Source organism: Girardinichthys multiradiatus, chromosome 8 (assembly GCF_021462225.1).
Source record: "Girardinichthys multiradiatus isolate DD_20200921_A chromosome 8, DD_fGirMul_XY1, whole genome shotgun sequence".
Taxonomy (NCBI): domain Eukaryota; kingdom Metazoa; phylum Chordata; class Actinopteri; order Cyprinodontiformes; family Goodeidae; genus Girardinichthys; species Girardinichthys multiradiatus.
Window position 1 is genome coordinate 28,407,877 of NC_061801.1, and position 22,535 is coordinate 28,430,411.

A 22,535-nucleotide genomic window follows, 5' to 3' on the forward strand; every position below is an offset into this window, starting at 1 on the left:
GGAGCTGAAAGTCTGTATTGCTCAGCGACAGCCATGAAACCTGAAGGGTCTGGAGAAGATCTATATGGAGGAGTGGTCCAAAATCCCTGCTGCAGAGTGCAAACCTGGTCAAGAACTACAGGAAACGTCTGATATCTCTAATTGCAAACAAAGGTTTTTGTGCCAAATATTAAGTTTTGTTTTTCTGATGTATCAAATACTTATGTCATGCAATAAAATGCAAATTAATTACTTAAAAATCACACAATGGGATTTTCTGGATTTTTGTTTTAGATTCCATCACTCACAGCTGAACCTATGATAAAATTGAAAGACTTCTACTTGCTTTGCAAGTGGGAAAACCTGCAACATCAGCAGTGTATCAAATACTTGTTCTCCCCACTGTAGAACTGCAGGAAGTGGACATCCAGACATCACTTTCTACAGGATAATAACTTACATCCAATGGCAAGGTATCTGAAAAAAAGCCATCCGGAGATGAGGGGCTCCCGAGCATTTCGTGGAGGTTTGCTCATGATGTCCAAGTCAGGTGGGTTGAATCCTAAAGCTGTGGCAGGCAATCCATCAGTAACCAGGTTGACCCAGAGCAGCTGAACAGGGATGAGAGCCTCAGGGAAACCCAGGGCGGCAGTCAGGAAGATGCTGAAACCACATGAAGAATAATAACAGTAATGAAGAAAGAAGATCTTTATATGGAGAATTGGGATGGTTGGAGGGAACAGATTTAACCAGTCCTCCTTACCAGACAACTTCACCAACATTGGAGGAGATGAGGTATCTGATGAACTGCTTCATGTTGTTATAAATGGCTCTGCCTTCCTCAACTGCAGCTACGATGGTGGAAAAGTTGTCATCAGCCAGCACCATCTCTGAGGCAGTTTTGGCCACAGCTGTTCCTGAGCCCATGGCGATGCCAATCTCAGCCTTCTTCAGAGCAGGGGCGTCGTTTACTCCGTCACCAGTCTAAACCCAAAACAAAACCAGTCTCAACAAATATAAATCATTTCTCTAAGTGCTTTTGGGGCGACTCAGAGGAACAGCTCTTTCTTACCATAGCTGTAATCTCATCATAGGACTGTAGATACTCAACAATCTTGGACTTGTGTGCAGGTTCAACGCGTGCATAGCAACGAGCCTTGACAACAGCATCTCTTTGTGCAGCAGGTGAGAGATCATCAAACTCTCTGCCAGTGAAGGCCATGCTGGAAACGTCATCCTCTTCTCCAAAGATACCAATACGTCTGCAAATAGCCACTGCTGTACCTAAAATATTCAGGCACACAACGATGACTCCTTCAGACTTTTCTAAATTCAAACCTTTTAGATGTCCCGGTTTTGTGATTTTTAGAACCTACCCTTGTTGTCTCCAGTGATCATAATTACTCTGATGCCTGCAAGACGACAAAGCCTAATAGACGCTGCCACCTCTGCCCTGGGAGGATCCAGCATGCCCACACAGCCCACAAACGTCAGATCAGTCTGAAGACCCAAAAAAAAAGAGGAAAAAAAAAAAACCAGATCATAAAACCTTATCAAACAAATCCAACAAAACCAACAGTTCATACTCTCCTCCAGGCACTCACCTCATATTCCACAAAGCGAGAGGAGTCCTCCAACACAAGGTCGTCTTTGTTTACTGGGTTATCTCGTGTTGCCAGAGCCAGACAGCGCAGAGTGTCTCTGCCAGTCCCATACTCTCTGATCACAGACATGATCTTCTCCTTGATACCAGGGGTCATGGGCACCTTGTTACTGCCTACACGGATGTGCGTGCACCTGTCAATAACTCCCTCTGGGGCACCCTATGAGCAAAGATGGTAATGATAATGAAATGGACAAGAGAGACCAGTTTGTTATAAACAAAAGGTTAGATGTCTGTCTCCAGGTTCCTGTACATTTTATATTATTCCAGATTCATTCATCCAGTCCTTTTAAACCAGCTTTTCAAGAATAAATACAAAAGTTCATTTGAATTCAGGGCAGATAGTGATCAGGCTTTGAATATGGAGCCTGTAAAAACTACAAACTGAAAGGAAGGATGGGTGGAACATTTATGGACAGATTGAAGAATACATCATTGGTTGGATGGTGGATAGATGGACAAACAGATGGACAGATAACAGAAAAAGAGGGCCAAATGCATGGATGGAAAATCATGACAAAGCATGAGTGAATGGACAAAAACAGATGAATGAACAGACGGTTGGATGATAGACTTGGACAAATTAATTGATGGATAGATTGACAAACAGGACAAAAGAATGGATGACGGTATAGATGGCTAGACAGACAGACAGACAGACAGACAGACAGACAGACAGACAGACAGACAGACAGACAGACAGACAGACAGACAGACAGACAGACAGACAGACAGACAGACCTAATTGTTTATATAAACAAGGGGCAGGGTAATAAAATCTGGAAATACAAATACTGTATTTAATTTTCTCATAAAAACCTAGCATAAAAAACATTTTATTCAAACTCCATCTTTCTTTAGAAAATCTGAGATCTCCGCTTTCTTCCAGCCTCTGTAGAAGTTTGTACCTTCACAAACATCTTGCCAACAGTAGACCGTGCTTTGTTTGGAGTGCAGTACACAGACATAGACTTCCTGTCTCTGGAAAATTCCAACGTAAGTTCCTTCTTCATGAGCTGCTTGATCACCTTTGGTCAAACAAAAAAAACACAATATTTGGAACCCATTTTAAACCATTCCACAAAAAAACGTAGATACAGGCTGTGTATTACAAATTGTTTGCTTTTAAAGGTTAAAGGTTACATACAGAGTTGCAGGCATTGGCACGCTCAACCGTGGACAAGCTTTTAATGTCTGTATCAAACACGTTCATCTTCTCCACCAGACATGTCAGAGCTGTCTCTGTGGCCTCTCCCACCTTCTCATAGACACCTTTGGTCTGGAAAGAAAAAACGCTAATGAGTGATTAACCTTTTTTAACAGAAAATACTCCAAAAAACATCTAAGCAGACAACTTAACACTACAAACCTCATTATAGTCCAGTGACGAGTCATTACAGAGAGCACAAATAGAGGCCAGTTCAACCAAGGCATCGTACTGGGAGCATTTTACTGGTTTGCCATTATGATAGCTTAAAAAAAAAAAGACAAGTGGTAAGAATGTGACAGAGTACAGATTTTACATTTTTCATTTCTGCCAATAACCTATATTGATAAAAGCATAAAAAAAATAAATTTCTATATGTAGACACTTAATATGTTAGCAGTAGATGCATTTACTTGGGCTCATAAGACATTCAAAAGCACTGAATACTTACACTTCCCCATCTGGGGCATACGTGGAGCCGGTAACAGTGAATTCCTTTAATGAACAGCGATCCCCCTCTGCCTTATCAATAATACACATCTATAAACACAAAAAAATAACATTTGAAAATTGCTTAAAGAAAATAGGTTCAGAGAAACATGCTCCATGTTTTACTAATTTCATCATCCATCTTTTAGGTGCAAAAAATGGTCAACAAAATCCTTGTAAAACTATTCTAACTTTAGTCCAGCAGGTGGCAGCCTGTTTCATTCTATGTTAAAACAGAACCCTTGGTCTGCTACAATAAACATTGTATAATAGCAAAATCCTGACCCAAAGCATACAAGTAACACAGATGGATACGGTCTATAAATGTCGTCTAACATCAAGCTGGGTACAATCTTCTCTGAGTGTGGTGAGCCTTTTTGCAGAACCTTTATATTAATGATAATTTTTTCCCCTTTCATATCACCATTTAATTATTTTACTATGTAAGCAGCTTCTTAAACTGTCCGAGTATGCTGCACTTCAAGCTGCAGTATCGTATCCAGTAGTCAAATTAGTGGCTCTAAATAACTAGTCAACATTATGTTACATCAGCATCTGCATTCTTACACGTAAGGCAACATATTTTCCTATTTGCAAAAATGGTAAGAGATGAAAACCAAAATTTTCGTTCAAAATGATGTGCAGGCATTATGTCAGCACTCCGAGTTGAGAAAGATGTAGATATCAAGGCAAAGCAGATAGAGACACAGGGTCAGTTATGCAACTCAACTGGTTTTTGCTGCTGACTAACTAGCGCATACTGATCAGGATTCTGCTTGATCAGAGGGGTGGAGGCAGAAATGGATGGAAATGGAGAACTGTACTCTTAAATAAGCAGTAATGGACAAGATAAAATAAACTGGAGACACTCATGCTAATAACAGGATGAAGGAAATGGTAAAAATGGTAAATGGACTGAACTTATATAGCGCTTTTTCAGTCATACAGACCGCTCAAAGCGCTTTACACTAGAGCCACATTCACCCAATCGCACTCACTAACGTTCACACATTCATATTCATACACTGATACGCAGATCGGTAGGCAACTTCAGGTTAAGTGCCTTGCCCAGGGGCACATCGACATATGGCAGGAGGAAGCTGGAATCGAACCCACAGTCGCCACAAAATAAAAACATTATTTTTCTACATGTGTAATAGGCCACTAAACATGAGCAATACACACTTCCCACTGTGCTGCTGATCCCAGGAGGATGCGTACATCTCCTGCAACACTTCACTGTTGAGCACCAGCCTGTTTATGAGGGACACAGCATTTCTTAAGAACTTTGCGATGCTATTCTTTCACATGACGAACTTGAACTAGGTGCAGCTATCCTTGGTGTCATTAAATGGTGCGCTATTCAAGAGTAAACAAAAAAAGCTTGAAACTAACATAGCGGGGCAGCCCTCTTTAGCCAACAAGGTTAACACAAGAGTTTGGAGGTACTTTCCCAATTAGGCAGACTGAGAGGAAAACAAACTAAATGCTGAAGCTCTACTGTGGTGCAGATCAACGCAGGAAAATGTTAACCAGCTGAAGACTCAGTCGGGTGCTAAATAGAGAAGCAACGAAACAAACCAGTGCACCCCCCACCCCCTCCATTACTCCTCATTTCGTTGTAAAGGCATTGAAGGCTAATGTAGTTGTAATTAGTCATATTTTCTCTTAACTAGAAAGAACCCTGTGCCTTCAAGAAATGTTGCTGCGGTATTTTAAATGGTCTCAAGTATCAAGTATTTTCCTTAGTACCAGTATTGAGTTTGAAGTTTTAATGTCACGACCTTAGTGGGGCCAGACAATGTATACCATTACCCTCATTTTTAACATGACTATAACACCTTTGTTTTCACCTTCATCTTAAGTTTAACTAAACGCTCATATTTCATAAATGAAATCGGAATTTCTTGCATTCCTGTGTTGTTTTTGCTCAGGACCCTGAAGCAGATTGGGAGTCTTCAGATTTGTTAGCAACAACAGCAGAAACGAGCTACTGGTGCCTGCTTCGCAGGAAAATTAAACTCCACCACGTAGTTTTCTGTCTTCTGAAAAAATACTGATCTCTTACCCGGCACACAGACATCTGATTGGTGGTCAGCGTTCCAGTTTTGTCAGAGCAGATGACAGATGTACAGCCGAGGGTCTCCACGGAGGGCAAACTGCGGACAATGGCATTCTTCTTGGCCATGCGGCGTGTTCCCAATGCCAGGCAGGTAGTAATGACAGCAGGCAGACCTAAAGAGAGGTTACAACAGAGGGGAAGAGCATTATTTAGCTTAAAGTGATACAAATTTCTCACTCTAGGCAAGGTTTCCCTTTATTTTTCAATATCCTAACATGCAGTATAAAATAAAAATTATTGCAGCATTTTTTTGTATGCCTAAAAGACAAAAAAGAATTACAGGGCATGCTGCAGTGCTTGTGTGACTCAGCTTACCCTCAGGAATAGCAGCGACTGCCAGAGCCACTGCAATCTTGAAGTAATAGACTGCACCTCGGATCCAGGAACCTCCATGGACGGGGTCGTTAAAATGTCCGATATTGATGATCCAAACAGCAACGCAGATCAGTGAGATGACCTGTGATAACACAGTGGACAGAATGAATGTGATGCACTTCACACAAATTTAAATGTTGCTACTAGAAATGGATTTAAACTAGAACTTCTGACAGAACAATATCCATTTATTAACCTTTGATAGTTGCTGCCCAAACTCATCCAGCTTCTGCTGCAAGGGTGTGCGCTCCTGCTCTGTGGCTGCCATCTCATCGCGGATTTTGCCAATCTCTGTGTTGCCGGCTGTGGCCACCACCACACCGACAGCCTTACCTGCAGCAATGTTTGTACCCTGTTGAGGTTAAGCAGGGAACACACAGGGAACACACAGTTAGTAGGCAATAGGTATAACAGTTTCTAGAAATACTTAAAAACATGTCACAACTGTCTAAAAATATCTATTCATATACTATGCCTTGCACATATAATTTCCCCTTTTCTGAGATTAAAGTCACCAAGATTTTGGTATTCTATTGGGACTTTATGTCAGAAGACAAACACAGTGGTGCATAGTAGAGTTTTTAAAAATGTCTACACATAAATGGTAAAAAAAAAAAAAAATATGTAGAAAACCAATACTGTAACTCCTGCTGAACAGACCATCCTGATTGTGAAACACAATGTTGGCAGCATCATACTGTGGGATTTTTTTATTCAGTGGGGGCAGTGAAGCAGCTCAAAGTTGATTGGAGAATGGAGGGGGCTAAATAAAATGACAACCCTGGAAGAAAACCTTATATGCAGCAAAAGATGTCAGACTGGAGCTGCAGCAGCATGACAACGCTAAACACACACCAGAGCTTCAATGGATTGGTTTAGATCAAGGCACATTTCATGTGTTAGAATGGCCCAGTCAAAGTCCAGACCTCTAACAGAGAATCTGTGGCAAGACTTGAAAATTAATACTTAAGAGACTCTCTATCCAATCTGACTGAGCTTAAGCTATTTTGTACAAAAGAACAGGCAAAGATTTTACTGTCTAGGTTTTCAAAGCTGGTAGAAACGGACCCCAAAAGACCTGCAGCATTATTTTGTAGACAAAGGCAGCTCTACAAAGGACTGACCGAAGGGGGGGTTGTAAACAAGTGCAAATCGCACTTTTTCAGATCTATTTAAAAAATAATCACATGCCATGTTTCTTTCACTTCACAATTCACACAAAATCCCCCGAAAATATGTCGAAGTTTATAGATAGAGGAAACCATTTGGAAAAGCTCAATCAGTTGCAACTCACTCTATGTCTCTCCTAGATTATAAAACAGGAAAACATTCAAACTGATGCAAATAAGGCTCAAGAGGACATCAAGTAGATTAAAAGATGTGGAAGAACATGGCACCTGAACGTAGTCAAATTCACATGAAATATAGAAATCAAAAAACAAGTGAGTCACTCACAGAAAAGAGCATGTTCTTTTTGTCCTGGTTGACAGCTCGTGGGTCTGGCACCGGATCTGTGTGCTTGATCACCGATACAGACTCTCCTGCAAGAAGGTGAAACAGGAGCTATGAGAACAGGAACCAGGGTGGGTTTCTACACAGCAGAACATGAAGTGGTGGCTGGCTGATATTTTAGGCAGATGTGTGGAAATGGCTTAACAGGTGACTGAGCGAACCGGACAAGTATCAGATATTGTCCTGGTGCTGCCTTTCAAAAGGCCTTATCTAATGCGTGCTTACATACCGTATGCGCGCCTTTGGGCTTAATCAACTGTGCATGAATTGTAAAGCTCTAAAAGAACAAGACAGGGAGCGTTTGACAGGCGGCATGGCCATGAATGGGGAAGGAAAGAGAGGAGGAAAATAGCTCAAACACTAAAATATCTCTTGGAATTTGCTACCAATTAAGGCAGCAGAGCAAGTCCAGAGATTTAAGGAGTTGATTCGCTTCTTCTCTTGAACATCAGACGTCCTTCACTATTCACTCATAACCCTCTTCCACCTACCTCAATGGAAAATTATTCACCTACAGATTCAATACTCTACTTGTTTAATATACGTTCATGTTTAAGGTACCACGTTTAATGGGGGCAATTACTTTCTTCAGATACATGTCCGCACTGGACAAAGACATTATTTTATTAAAGACATTAGCACACCAAGAGGAAAATGAGTAGGTGTGGATAGAGAGCTCAGAAATTCTTAGAAAGTCTTTACCTGTAAGAATAGACTGGTCTACCCTCAGTGTGGTTGACTTTATAGAAGTCAGCCTGATGTCTGCAGGCACTTTGTCACCAACTGTGGACAGAAATGACACGTTATTTACCTTTTTAGTTGCAGTCATAAGTAAACAAAAACAGAGAAATGTACACTATAAACAGAGGTCCTTATATTTTAATGACATAACTGTGTATTTTTCCAGGCTTCGATTTGCAGAGTTGTGTGACCTTTTCAGCACATTTAACCCGAGTATAAATACAGACGTTCACTATGGCTTTGTGGCAGATGTTTCTACAGAAAATTGATGATGATAGGATGGACAGATGGTGGAAAACCAGATTAATAGATGGTTTGATGGACGGACAGATAAAAGAAATCTACAAATGGATGCATAATACATAAATGACGGATGGATGGAGAATGTACAAACAGATGGATAATAAAAAAAAAAGATGTATGATGGATGAACGGATGCATCAATCGTCTTTTAGACAATGGAATTAGCGATCGATGTCTGGAAATGTTCTTTGTCCACTCAGGCAAAATTTTCCAGACTGCGTAAGAACTCCATTTAAAATGGGATTTAATGTGATAATTCCATAGATAACTCATATTCAAATGAAACCCAACAATTACAATTTTAAAACACAAAATAAAAACTATGGGGAAAAAAGTAAGTAGCTGACTAATAATCCAGATGTTTTAAAGTAATAAAATAATTAAACGTTATTTGTTGGAGAGGCCAGGGAAAAGTCATGCTTTCAGCATTAATAATAAACTCATCCCCTGCACAAGCCATTAATAAAATACAGGATGTTCTATTTTTTATTTCCTTAGCAAAAGGGCTCCAACTAGTCCCAATAAAACAAGGGTGAAATGTAAATAACACATTTCAAACATGGGTCGTCTCTGCTATAATCTAATAAGTACCAATAAAGCTGCAGACTTTTATTAGACCTGTAAAGATTAAGCTGTTTACAACTTTATTTGGCTTCGCATGCAGCAACAGATAAATGCTTTTTATGAAAATGTTTTCTTCTTAACAAAAATATTTAAACCTTTCAAAAAGGTCAAATCCATAAGAGACTAGAAAAATGTAAAGCTAGAGGCTATCATTTGATTATTGATGATTTATATTTCTAGAAAATTTCACTGAGAACCAGAACGGAAACTGCCGCTGTCCCAGAGATATTTTCCATTCTGTTAGACATCACACAGCTTGAAAGGGTGAAGATAAAAGCAATGACTCAGAGGCCCTTTAGAGACCATGCTGTGGACGGTACAGAGTGGTGACAGACATGTAAACCAACCCTTAAGCCTCTGCTGTGCCCATCTGAGAGGAGAGGAAAGGAGAATGGACAGCAGGAGAGGAAAAAGGGGTTTAGATGAGTCCCTTAAATCGTACGCCCAAAAATGGGGAAACTATTTTGATCATCGGAAGACATGCAACTGGAACTGGTGGAGAGGAGATGCTAAGAAGATCTGGTTTAAGCAAGGATATCCCACTGCATGTGATGAGCTGAAATAGAAAGCGTGGCGTGTGATTGCGTTCAGTCGGTTCATTAAATCGGACCATTCTCAGAACACTGTTTGACCTCATTTTCCACATGACAAGACTTGGATTTCAGTAAGAAAAACATACTTGATAAGCATCTAGCTAATAAACAAACGAGATTCTGATTACACAACAATTTAAAATGGTATTAGAGTAATATGTGTTGCCTCTGTAATAACGCCCACGGAATGGATGGACTGTACTACCTTATTTGGTAATGATGGTTTACTGTCAAAACCTCTCCATCATGGCTATATCCAGTAGAAACAAAAAAACAAAACAGGACAGTGAGGGAGATGATACAAAGAGACTGCCATGACTGAAAAATTACAGTCAAACTGTGGGAAGCTTCTCACAAAAAGTCACTAATTAGAAATCCTCTTAACCAGCAGAGAAGAAAAGAACACCCTGCTAATTCTCCATCCACTGGGGTATTCTGGGAATAAGGTCACAGTAAGTGGAGTAACCCACTTACGCTGGCAATCGGGATGAGGTAGTAAAGGCAAATAAATCTAGCACATATAAGTCAAATTAAGGTGTAGTGGCATATTTAACTGCACATGTAAAATAACCTCAATATATGCTTCACCTAGTTCTTTAAAACATGGGTTCTGAAAAAACATCAACTCATCAAAAATTACTCCTTTTCCACAATGTTAATGAAATTATTTTGCAATCTTCCACAGAAATATTCTGCAGTGACCCAATTTTCAGCTCCACATGGGAGATGTTTTGCCCTTGGTCTTAAAGAGCATGCTCTTTTTAGCTCTTGTTTTTCCAGGAGAGTGTGAATGACCTCTAGAACATGGACCTTTCCTTCTCCCTTATGAACAAAGGATTTTATCTGCATTATCTGCTCCCCCGCGTAAGGGACAAATGTCAGACTACGTGCACGTAGAGAAAAACCTTCCACTGGCTTGTAAACACTGCAGCTGCCCTCAAGTACTACTCAGAGTGGTCAACCAAAGAATAAGTGGCCCACACATGGCTGAGAGGACTTCCAGGCTCGATGCCCACAGTTCCTAAACATTGTTTTATGTCAAACATTTGCTGATTTGGAAAGTTATCGGTCCTTTTAAACCAAAAAAAAAAGAAGAAATGGCAAAAGGGATGAACAAGCAAAGACACAACAGGATGGACATAGGGAAGGGATGGATGGATGGATGGATGAACAAAGGGAGGGTGGATGCACAAATGGAGGGAAGGAGGGTTGAATGTATGCATAAACAGATGTAGGGATAGATAGAGGGATGGTTGGGTGGATGCACAAAGATGGATAGAGGGATTGATGGACAGATTGAAGGATGCGTGAAGGGATGGATAAAAGGATGGAGAACTGGGTGAAAAGATGGATAAACAAGTGAAAAGACAGATACAACTTTTAGAAAACAGGACAAAGTCTGAAAATACAATTATTTTACAAACCATTTTGTTTCTTTACCTATCTAGATCTGAAAAATCTAGAAATCCCCTCCTTGTGCAAACTGTTCAGAAACCTTGGACGTCAACCCAAAACAAAAAAAACAAAAAATTATATTTCCGTTTATATACAGTTCAGAAGTGAAAACTAAAAACCTTAAGGAGGTGCTTATATTTTCCTAGACTAAAACACACAGTGTGCTACGGCAGTAGCCTTTAATGATGTAGTTTTCTGGGCCGTTCGCAAAAGCACGGTAAAACTGTACGTTTTGATTGTTACTGTTTCTTATAACGGAGGAATAACAATATGCAAGGGCAAACAGGCAGAGAACAACCCTAGATCGTCCTTTCAACGTGAGAGGTGAGCTCTGCTTTATGGAGCCCAACCGATAAAAATTTTTTTTTTTAAAAACAAGGTTTTTCGACACATTACATTCTGTCTCGCACACAAAAGTGTGGTAAAGGCTAGAATCAGAAAGACCAGAGGCAATCAGTCCCACATGTGCAAACCAGAACTGAAAACTGAAACAAGTTGGCTGCCAGTTGCAGAGTCAGTTTTCACTGCAGCAGAACCTTTTATTTAGAGATTCAATAAAGCACAAAGTTATTTCTGTCAACAAATATTTAAGGTCAATAATTGTGTAATATATGTCGAAATATTCATGTTTATCAGGTAAAAACCTAGAGCTGACCATGCCTAATTTTTCACCATTTGAGAAAGTTAATTAGTGCAGTTCAGTAATTAGCATCATCACTACTGTTGACTTTATTTAGCTAAAACCCCATTTTGTCCTCCGCCTTAACCATTTTAACAGTTATAGATTGGATAGTTTTAAATAATAAAAAAAACAAAAAACGGATGGCTTTACGATGGTATGAAACATCAATTCTTCACCTATCTGCTATCTAACCTCCAGAAATGCAGCATTTGTCCTCTCTTCAGTTATTGCTGTATCCATTCAAAGAGCTTTTGTACTACTCCTCATTACGTTTGCGTATGGACCGTCTGGCAGGTTATGAGTGACAAAGCTAACCACGCTATAGATAAAATGGAAATGGGCATCGGCTAAACAGGAAACAGATCAGGCAAAGCACGAGCTCAATAGCTGCATCGACAAAATTCAGGGCATGTACTGTGGATGATTGGTGCAGTCTACACTCTGGAACTGAAAGGACCTATGGCTTGACTGATTTGTCCCCTAAATTGTGCAATGAAGTTTTTGACAGCTGGACAAATGATCTGATTCCACTCATTTATTTTTTGCAGTTAACTTATTCCCTCCTTAAATAAAACTGTGCATATTTGTTAAATCCCTTATCAGAAGAAAACTTCACTCAGGTTAGATGATCAATTTCTGCAATAAAAACACTTTTACTGTATCTAACCCATAACACAAAGAGATATCCTAGTTATGTCAGACTAAAGTTGTAGATGTACTGTACTTATAAGTATTGAGAATATTACTTGCAGGAGATAATGTTCAGTGTGCTCTCAAAACGTAGCCTGATGGATGATTACAGCTGACAGCTATTGACAACAAAGACACCTAAAGAGCTTTTTTTTTAATAAACACTTAAGCATCAATGGTTTCAAAATTGTTCACATGAGGTTATATTGTATTATTAATCATGTGAACTCAAATTTAATGTAGGACCATATGAGACAACATTGGATAACTGCAAATAAATACTACCAATCCGGATGTTTAATTTTATATTGCTGCTGCAATAGAAATATTATAGTGCAGTAACAAACAGTGATTCTACGTTGATCACAAAGTGGAAAACCATTAGAAGTGCCTCTAAGCATGTTAAATGCTGCAGATCATGTAGAGATTTCATCAGAGAGAAAAAAAAAAAAAAAAGAGGAAATCACTCAGATTGTGAATCTAAAGCATAACATACTGACCTAGACGAACTCAGCTGCTCCCTTATTCAGGGGTTTCCACAACAAGCCAGTACAACCTGCACATAGCCTGGATGTTTTTCCTGACACAACCAGGAATCATACCTGGGTCCTCCGCATGGACCTGCTACACCACGAAGGGACTACTGAGTCAGACAAAGACGGTGTCAATAAAAGGCTGCAACTTTTGGTACGGATCTTGTTAATCTGGTTCATTCTATTTTGATTCCAAGTCCTCTTTTCTCCCCTGTTTGGACTCAGGCTGTGCAAACAAATACTTCCTCAAGGATACTAAGTAAACAACCACTGATGGGAAAGTAACAAGCTAAGAGGCATCTGGGGACATGCTCTTTAGAGAAGACTTTGGCGGTAAATCCTCAAGTTTGGTGGCCTCCGTTAATTTGTTACCGATACATCTACACCTTGTATACACAAACTGCAAGAACTGCAAACTATAAAACTATAATTCATGCCATAAATATACTGTTTGTATGTAATCATATTTCATATAAACATCTTTCTGCTGACAACCACACTGAAGTTGGTCAATGCACAAAGTGATGGGCAATGCACATTTTTAAGGAAAGAATAAATTACAATTTGATGCTAAGAAAAAGTCTGCATTGCCTACTTCGGTGTGACCCAAAAGCATCTAAAGATGCCTCAATAAATTCAATGTAAATTCAGTAGTGACCTTTGTGGCCACTAGTGTCACAAACATCTTTAAGAAATTAACATTTTTAATTACGTCTGTGTGAACTAGAGCCCTTCAATATTCAGGAAAATCTGGAAAGGTGTGTCACCAAGTAAAACTAATCAATTCATCTAGAGTTTATAACATATTCCAAATATTCCAAACAAGGCAATGTTGAAAGAAATTACAGACTTTCTGCAACTGTGTGTGCTGCATTTGTGACCGTATACCACACAGAAAGAGATTCACAAATGTCAAACACAATTTACTATGTTTCTAAATATGAAGTGCATCTGCAAAGCACTCACAAAGCATCCTCAAACAAATCTACACAGCACAGACTTTTTTCCTGAAAAGATTTAAAAATTAAAAAACGAATAAATAACATGTATATAAGTATTCACAACCTTTCCCATGAAGCTCAAAGTTGAGCTCAGGCGCATCCTGCTTTCACTAATCCTCTGAGATGTTTTTGCAGCATAATTGGAGTCCATCTGGTAAATTGAGTTGACTGGACAGGACATGTCTCTATATGGTCCCACAGTTTACAGTGCATGTCAGAGCACAAACACCAAGCAGGAAGTCAACGGAAGACGGGATTGTTTCAATGCACAAATCTAGGGAACAGTAAAGAAAAATTTCTGTTGTTTTCAAGGTTCAGCAGGACAGTGGTCCCAACCATACAGCCAACGTATCAAAGGACAATATCATAAAGTGGCCCAGCCAAAGCCCAGACTCGAACCAAATTAAACATCTCTGGAGAGATCTGTAAATGGCTGCACATGGACATGTCCCCAACTAACCTGATGGAGCTTGAGAGGTTCTGCAAAGAGGAATGGGGAGGAAAGTGCCCAAAGACAGATGTGGCAAGCTTGTGGCATCATTCTCAAGAAGACTTGAGGCTGTAAGTGGTTCCAACAGTGCAACAAGGCCTTGGGCAAAGGCTTGAATACTGCTGTCCATGTGATGTCTTAGTTTTCTATGACATCTTGTTCTTATTAGGGTGTGTGTGTATAGTTTTAAGAGAAAGAATGTATTTAATCCATTTTGGAAAAAGGATGAAACATAAAATATGGACAAAAGGGAAAAATAATATTCCATCTTTCTGAAAGATTTTCTGGATTTGTTCTTTAATTAGGCAAACCGCATTGTACAGTTTTGCTTTTTGGAGTGGCCAGAACCCAACTGAGCAAACAGGCTGGGGAAAAAACAAGTAGTACCAATAGAAATAGCTGTGGAAATGGTTTCGCAGGGCCACTGCAGCAGAGATGCCTGCATTTGTATCAACACTCAGCTTTGATACATTTCTGGCTAGACTAGATTCCAATTCAAAGTGTTTAAACTTGATTCGCAAAAGACTAAGTGAAAGTTTTTTCTTTCAGCTCTAAACCTTCCCTGGACCACCTTAGCTGGAACAAGATATCAACAGAATATGTCCATTTAATATGGACACATTCTGTCTGTGTGAACTTCATTAACTACAGAAGAAGAATTTGACAAACGGACAGATCTGTTCTCTACTTGGCAGGACCGCCGCAAACATTCCAACACTGTATACATACAAGCAGAGCAGATATCTAGCTTTACCTTCATATTTACGCATTTGTGAGACGGTAGCAGCATAAAGTAAAAATATTATTATTAGGTTTTTAAAAAGATCGGCAGATGTGGCCTTCTGAAAATTGTTTACTGATTTAGAAATAAAAAGTATGCATCTATTTGTTGCTGCAGCGTTATATAATAACGTGGCGAATTCTGTTATTAGTCATTATTTTCCGTTTATTGAGCAGCAGATAGATGTGCTTACAGACAATGACGAATTTAAAGCTGTTAAACCTAAACACGATAGGACCGACCACTTAATGTAATCAACTCGAAGAAAATGGAAGGAGGCCAAACAGTTCAACGTTAGGCCGACAGCAAAGGAAAAAAATTTTTAACCAAAGCCAGTTAAACTTTGCTTTGAAGCAAGGAAACATTTTTAATGGGAAGAAAAACAACTAATAGAGCAGGAATTAAAAAATATATATATGTCAAAGAAAGATAAAAAGCCTCTCGGTAAAAAGAAACCTAAACAACCAAACAAAAACGAGAGAACCGGAGAAAAGCGGAGCAGTGAAGCAAAAACACGTGGGACCCCATCCACGTCATCATTAGCCGAGAAATGTTCAGGAACAGGCTGAGCCTTTGCTCTTGTATTGCTTCACTTCTTTACGTGTGCTGAACAATCATTATCCTAAAAGCATCAAGAGGAATGAGTAAGATGAGCCAATAGCTGTGTGTGTCTATGACATAAATCTGGAAAGACCTTTTAACACTATAAGGTCACCAACAGTATCAATGTGCTGAATTACAGCCATTCATCCATTATTGGCATGAGCCAGAATAAGATTCTGATGGGATGATGAATTGAGTACAAATACCGCAGTTTATTATTTTAATTTTGACACAGACCCAAATATAGAATAAGAACTTGCTAAATTTGGTAGTAGCTGTTAAGGGGATATTGTGCAGGACACAACATTTGGACTCTTCTACTCTTTTAAGATTACCACATGTTTACTAATCTGATATTAGCTGGATAATTACTCAGGCTATCTGCTAAGACAACAAGCCTACAGTCAGCTGCACAGTAGACATGACACTGATAGCTTGCCAACTTTTAAACAACACATCTTAATGAGAGTGGCGGGAGGCATTTCTTTACTTTCACACTGACTGTCTGGTGATTATAAATGACCACAAATATTTCCAGACAGCCACATTTTAGGTCCATATAAGCTAGAGCAGCGTTTCTCCAACCCTGGGCCTCAGGGCACACTGGCCTGCGGGTTTTAGATGTTTTTCCTGCTTCAGCTCACCTGATTTTTAATTGATGGCTGATTAACAGGCTTTTACTGAACTGCAATCATCTGAATCCAGTGTGTTGAAGAAGAGAAACATCTAAAACATGCAAGGCAGTGAGCATTAAGGACCAGGGTTGAAAAAGAATGAGCTAGGGATCAGTACCCTTCTTTCAGCCAGCTGACCAGCAGTGCACAACAACAGGTTGAGAAGGGGCAACATTCTGTTACTTTATGCTTCAAACAGCCGATGAAAACAACCCCAGTCACTCTGGCACTTTAAAAAACTTAAAACCATAGGAACAACATGGAGGTTTTGGGAATGCAACTGTTTAATATACCTTAATATATACCTTATATACTTTAACACCACAAACTGGCCAATGACTAATCTAAAGCTAACATTGAAATCTTACCAGCTACTTCTACGATGTCACCAGGAACAATGTCCCTGGCTTTGATTCTCTGGACGCTTTTCCTGTCCTGGCGATACACCTTCCCCATCTCTGGCTCATATTCCTTCAGAGCTTCGATGGCATTTTCTGCATTTCGCTCCTTAAGGGTTGAAAAAATTAAAACAAAAATAACGTAGAAAGATGTCACACAAGCCTGCAGCAATGTACAAGATGAAGCAGAAATGATACATATACGCTAATTATAATCATAACAAGGCATTGTTCAACCATTTGAAACAGAAAATCTGGGTGGAACATTGAAACAATAAGCTTTGATAGAACAATGTAAGCGTAACATTGTGACATTAAGTGTAAGGCATTAATGTTTTAATTTTGGTGTATCACACATTTTGATCAGAGCACTATTTTTTAAATATTGCTCTAAGTCTCAACGTCTCCACGCCTGCCTGCCTGCTTTACAACATTTCTTTCAGGCTGGATAGTTTTGGTGGCAGGTATCACCTTGCATAATAGGTAATCTCAGGAAATTGTGTTTTTTGTTTTGGAAGAGGATTACATTATGGTATTTTAAATAAGTAAATACACCCTACACCCTCAACATCAGTTATTATAGGTTCTTTACATACATTAAAAGGCAAAGATCCCCTACCTGCTCTTTGTTAATAAGCTACAAGACAAAGCAGCACATATCCACTGCCACACAGGCCTCTTCTTTGATCCAGCACACGGTTCTGTTTGTAATCATTTGGACTATTCTGCTGGCTCTTTGATTATTTTCCACAAGAGTCTTTGTTAAAGCAGCAGACACACAATGGCTAATATGATAATGAATGGTTCTCTCTATTATTTTTTCTTGGTATAGCAGATTCCTATGCGCCATACAAATAAAATAACCACTGTCAGAATTTTATTTGTATATTGGTGTTTAATACTCATTTGTTTCTACTACTGAAACATTAACAAAATAAATACATAGAGAAGCTTTAAATGTTTTCGTCAATTAGTGACTGAGGGGAACCTCATCCAGAGCTCACAGGTCAGCTTTCCAAAAGTGACAACGTCAACATGATTCACCAAGTCCATTTGGAAGCCAACAGTTTGAGTATTTATAAACTGTAATAAATACGAAACAAAATTAGGAAGGTTTAAGTGGCAGATATAAAAATGTAATGTGTGTTTACCTGCCAGACCCCTACGATTGCGTTTGCTATGAGAATAAGCAAGATAACAAAAGGCTCCACAAAGGCTGTGATGGTTTCTTCTCCCTCCTCAAACCAGGCCAGAACCTGCATGTTAAACAGAAAGAATTGGTCAGAAATGAAATATGTGGTAAAAACAGCGTTTAAACGTGAGACGCTGACTGTGGCCTGAGACATTTGTACAATTTCTTCAACAATGTCCGTAGGACAGTAACAACAACAAAGATGTGCTTTTTATTAAACTGTACTAAATAAGGTTACACGGTTCATCTGTGAGAAAATATCAATGAGGTCTAGCATTTTAAAGCATCAGATCACATGGAAGTACGAGGAAGACTTATTTTTATTTGCAACAGAACCATTTTGTTTCTTTTTGATATACAGGTCCTTCTCAAAATATTAGCATATTGTGATAAAGTTCATTATTTTCCATAATGTAATGATGAAAATTTAACATTCATATATTTTAGATTCATTGCACACTAACTGAAATATTTCAGGTCTTTTATTGTCTTAATACGGATGATTTTGGCATACAGCTCATGAAAACCCAAAATTCCTATCTCACAGAATTAGCATATTTCATCCGACCAATAAAAGAAAAGTGTTTTTAATACAAAAAACGTCAACCTTCAAATAATCATGTACAGTTATGCACTCAATACTTGGTCGGGAATCCTTTGGCAGAAATGACTGCTTCAATGCGGCGTGGCATGGAGGCAATCAGCCTGTGGCACTGCTGAGGTCTTATGGAGGCCCAGGATGCTTCGATAGCGGCCTTTAGCTCATCCAGAGTGTTGGGTCTTGAGTCTCTCAACGTTCTCTTCACAATATCCCACAGATTCTCTATGGGGTTCAAGTCAGGAGAGTTGGCAGGCCAATTGAGCACAGTGATACCATGGTCAGTAAACCATTTACCAGTGGTTTTGGCACTGTGAGCAGGTGCCAGGTCGTGCTGAAAAATGAAATCTTCATCTCCATAAAGCTTTTCAGCAGATGGAAGCATGAAGTGCTCCAAAATCTCCTGATAGCTAGCTGCATTGACCCTGCCCTTGATAAAACACAGTGGACCAACACCAGCAGCTGACACGGCACCCCAGACCATCACTGACCGTGGGTACTTGACACTGGACTTCTGGCATTTTGGCATTTCCTTCTCCCCGGTCTTCTTCCAGACTCTGGCACCTTGATTTCTGAATGACATGCAGAATTTGCTTTCATCCGAAAAAAGTACTTTGGACCACTGAGCAACAGTCCAGTGCTGCTTCTCTGTAGCCCAGGTCAGGCGCTTCTGCCGCTGTTTCTGGTTCAAAAGTGGCTTGACCTGGGGAATGCGGCACCTGTAGCCCATTTCCTGCACACGCCTGTAACGGTGGCTCTGGATGTTTCTACTCCAGACTCAGTCCACTGCTTCCGCTGGTCCCCCAAGGTCTGGAATCGGCCCTTCTCCACAATCTTCCTCAGGGTCCGGTCACCTCTTCTCGTTGTGCAGCGTTTTCTGCCACACTTTTTCCTTCCCACAGACTTCCCACTGAGGTGCCTTGATACAGCACTCTGGGAACAGCCTATTCGTTCAGAAATGTCTTTCTGTGTCTTACCCTCTTGCTTGAGGGTGTCAATAGTGGCCTTCTGGACAGCAGTCAGGTCGGCAGTCTTACCCATGATTGGGGTTTTGAGTGATGAACCAGGCTGGGAGTTTTAAAGGCCTCAGGAATCTTTTGCAGGTGTTTAGAGTTAACTCGTTGATTCAGATGATTAGGTTCATAGCTCGTTTAGAGACCCTTTTAATAATATGCTAATTTTGTGAGATAGGAATTTTGGGTTTTCATGAGCTGTATGCCAAAATCATCCGTATTAAGACAATAAAAGACCTGAAATATTTCAGTTAGTGTGCAATGAATCTAAAATATATGAATGTTAAATTTTCATCATGACATTATGGAAAATAATGAACTTTATCACAATATGCTAATATTTTGAGAAGGACCTGTATGTATGTGCAACTGTTTGCTTTATAGTTTGGTTAACTGAACCAACATCATATCTGTTACTGAGAAAGTGACCCTACAGTAAATTAGCTAGACTGATTTAAATACACAGATTTAGTTTAGGCTGAAATAAAATTTCCCCATTTAAAACACATATGACAGGAAAACGAAATACTACTGACCGCAATCTAAACTATTCTGGAAATCAAAAACGGACTGATAATGCCCAATGCTACAAATATAGTTTTTGAAGTTATGTAATCCTGCATAGATTGTATGCTCGGTCAGCAGTTGGAAGTTGACTTTGTGGTGGATTCAATATCTTTTCTATTTACCTCAAAGGGTCACTCACCACATGTGAAGACAGCAGTGGGACCAACCATCATCACTGATTCCTAATGCGATTTGGTGTACAAGAGCCCCAAGAGAACTGGCTACCTAACAGCAGTTTGTCTTAAACTTGTTTTACATAATGTCCCAAACAATTTCTATTTAAAACCCTTGTATATGGCCTGCACTTCTATAGTGCTTTTTCAGGTCCAACCATTTATACACACACATTCACACACTGACAGTGGTAAGATACATTGTAGCCACAGCTGCCCACCTTGTGTAAGAAAAGAAATTACTTCAAAACAAAAGGAAATGGCTCTATTGTGGAAAAAAAAAAAAAAACTATGGTTACATGTATATCAAATTTAACTCTGTTCATCTCCCAATTCACAGAAAACCATCAGTTAAACTCTTATGTTGAAGAAAACATTTTAGCTTAAAAAGATGCAAACAGTAAGGAGGAAACAGCAAGAGCGCATCAAACAAAAACAAAAAAAAAAAGACATATATACATATACTCAGAAATGACAACAGTCAGGTTTACTTTAAAAGATGTTTCAAGGTAAACCTGATTATTTTTTTGTTTTACCAGAACCCCACCCAGACACAGAATGACACATCTCATTGATTTTAAAAACATTTTTATCAGTTATAGATAACACAAATACAGTTTATTTAGGGGAAAGTTGAGGCCGAATGTTAAGAGTTAAAGAAGAGGGGAGATTCAAGCCACTGTTTTTGACTAGTGGGCCATTTAGCATGGACCTTAATCAACTTTCTCTGCAATGTAAGCAGAACCTTGTCTATTAACTCGTATTTCATATCTTCAAGATATTAGGGGAAAGGGACATGTAAACGAAGATTAGGCTTCTTCTTCTCTTGCCAATATTACAAACTGGGCCAAGTGAGTGAGAAAGAGAGCAGGAACCACTATTTCCTCTTAGAATCTGTGCCAGGAGCAGAACGTGTCAAGATGCCAAGTGCCTGAGTCTTTTCCTACTCTAGCCCATTTAAGTCCTCCTGATCAAAGTCAAATCTCATTTTCTATCATTGTATGCATTTTATTTTGTTAGTTATTTCTACAGAGTTTAAATATTAAGTTTAAGATTGTTTCACTGTAACCATTGTTAAATACCATCATGTTTAAGTAACTGTGCAGATGGTGAAACTGGAAGCAAGCACAATATAGTACAGCTCATTAGTTATAGACTTTGAAATCAAAGCTTGTTCTATGTCTTAATGAGTATCCTAGAGTAGTGCTGGAATGAAAATAAAATCAGATGTAAGAAGCATAGAGTAAAAAACAATGCTAATTCACCACCTGTTGCTGCACACTGCACGTCAGCTGGATGGAAAAATGAACATACTACACATTCACCCTGCTTACAGTACAGTAGAATTCTCCTGTTTGAAAATATTTCCAGTTATGAAACAACATCTTGGATAAATTACAGGGATACCACTGATGACTCTTGATAAGGTGACGCTGTTTAAGGTAGGAATAATTGTGGGCATTTTGAATTATACAAAACAAATTACGGTAAATGAAATCTGATCATGTTATATTTGTTTTACATCAGAAAAGAAACTGGGAAAAGAAACCGTCTCCTTGGCTGCTGGTTTTTGCAAACAGATCTCTGTAGTGCCGCCCTGAAGGTAAAGGCCTCAACAGTTTGTGTCCAGGATGTGTGGGGTCTGCAGATGATAATTCTCACTGCAAACCTGATTAACTGTTTCACTCTAGACCTGTCTTGTTTTGTGGATGAGTCAAATCACATAGCGATGGACTGTACTTCCTGAGTTGCCACAGGAAGTACACAGTCTCTACTGGTCCTTCTTCCAAACAGTATTCATGTGTGAGGATCAGCTCACTCATGGACAAGGAGATATGGTGGTTCCTAGGAACCGGAAGTGATTCAGAGCAGACAGTGCTGTTGATGGTGAGGGGAGGCACTGTCCACACACATGTAAAGATGATGGTGGTGGATCTACAAACATGCCCTCACAAAATCAGATGTAAGAAGTCAGTTTTAACAAGTTAGTTCAGGTCAGTGGCTGAAGCTTCAAAAATATTGAATTGAGTGCAGTCAAAGCAGCTCTGTAACCTCTGCTTTGATTGCTCCATCCATT

The 22,535-nt window shown here is 39.4% G+C and overlaps 1 protein-coding gene across 2 annotated transcripts in view; it reads right to left on the bottom strand.

Moving 5' to 3' along the window:
• The window catches only part of atp2a2b (ATPase sarcoplasmic/endoplasmic reticulum Ca2+ transporting 2b), a 34,842-nt gene that overhangs the window by 7,371 nt on the left and 4,936 nt on the right, over window positions 1-22,535 (bottom strand). For both annotated transcript variants that reach the window (XR_007039285.1, XM_047372435.1), the window contains exons 4-19: window positions 18,067-18,171; window positions 16,886-17,024; window positions 8,050-8,130; window positions 7,291-7,376; window positions 6,032-6,187; window positions 5,776-5,917; window positions 5,407-5,573; window positions 3,301-3,389; window positions 3,012-3,114; window positions 2,790-2,921; window positions 2,551-2,670; window positions 1,584-1,802; window positions 1,356-1,479; window positions 1,052-1,263; window positions 743-963; window positions 440-642 (exon numbers count right to left, since the gene is read on the bottom strand). Coding sequence is in view for 1 of the 2 variants with exons in the window: in XM_047372435.1 (XP_047228391.1) it covers window positions 440-642; window positions 743-963; window positions 1,052-1,263; window positions 1,356-1,479; window positions 1,584-1,802; window positions 2,551-2,670; window positions 2,790-2,921; window positions 3,012-3,114; window positions 3,301-3,389; window positions 5,407-5,573; window positions 5,776-5,917; window positions 6,032-6,187; window positions 7,291-7,376; window positions 8,050-8,130; window positions 16,886-17,024; window positions 18,067-18,171 (2,299 nt within the window). In the remaining variant the exon portion in view is untranslated. The remainder of the gene's footprint in view (window positions 1-439; window positions 643-742; window positions 964-1,051; window positions 1,264-1,355; window positions 1,480-1,583; window positions 1,803-2,550; window positions 2,671-2,789; window positions 2,922-3,011; window positions 3,115-3,300; window positions 3,390-5,406; window positions 5,574-5,775; window positions 5,918-6,031; window positions 6,188-7,290; window positions 7,377-8,049; window positions 8,131-16,885; window positions 17,025-18,066; window positions 18,172-22,535) is intronic.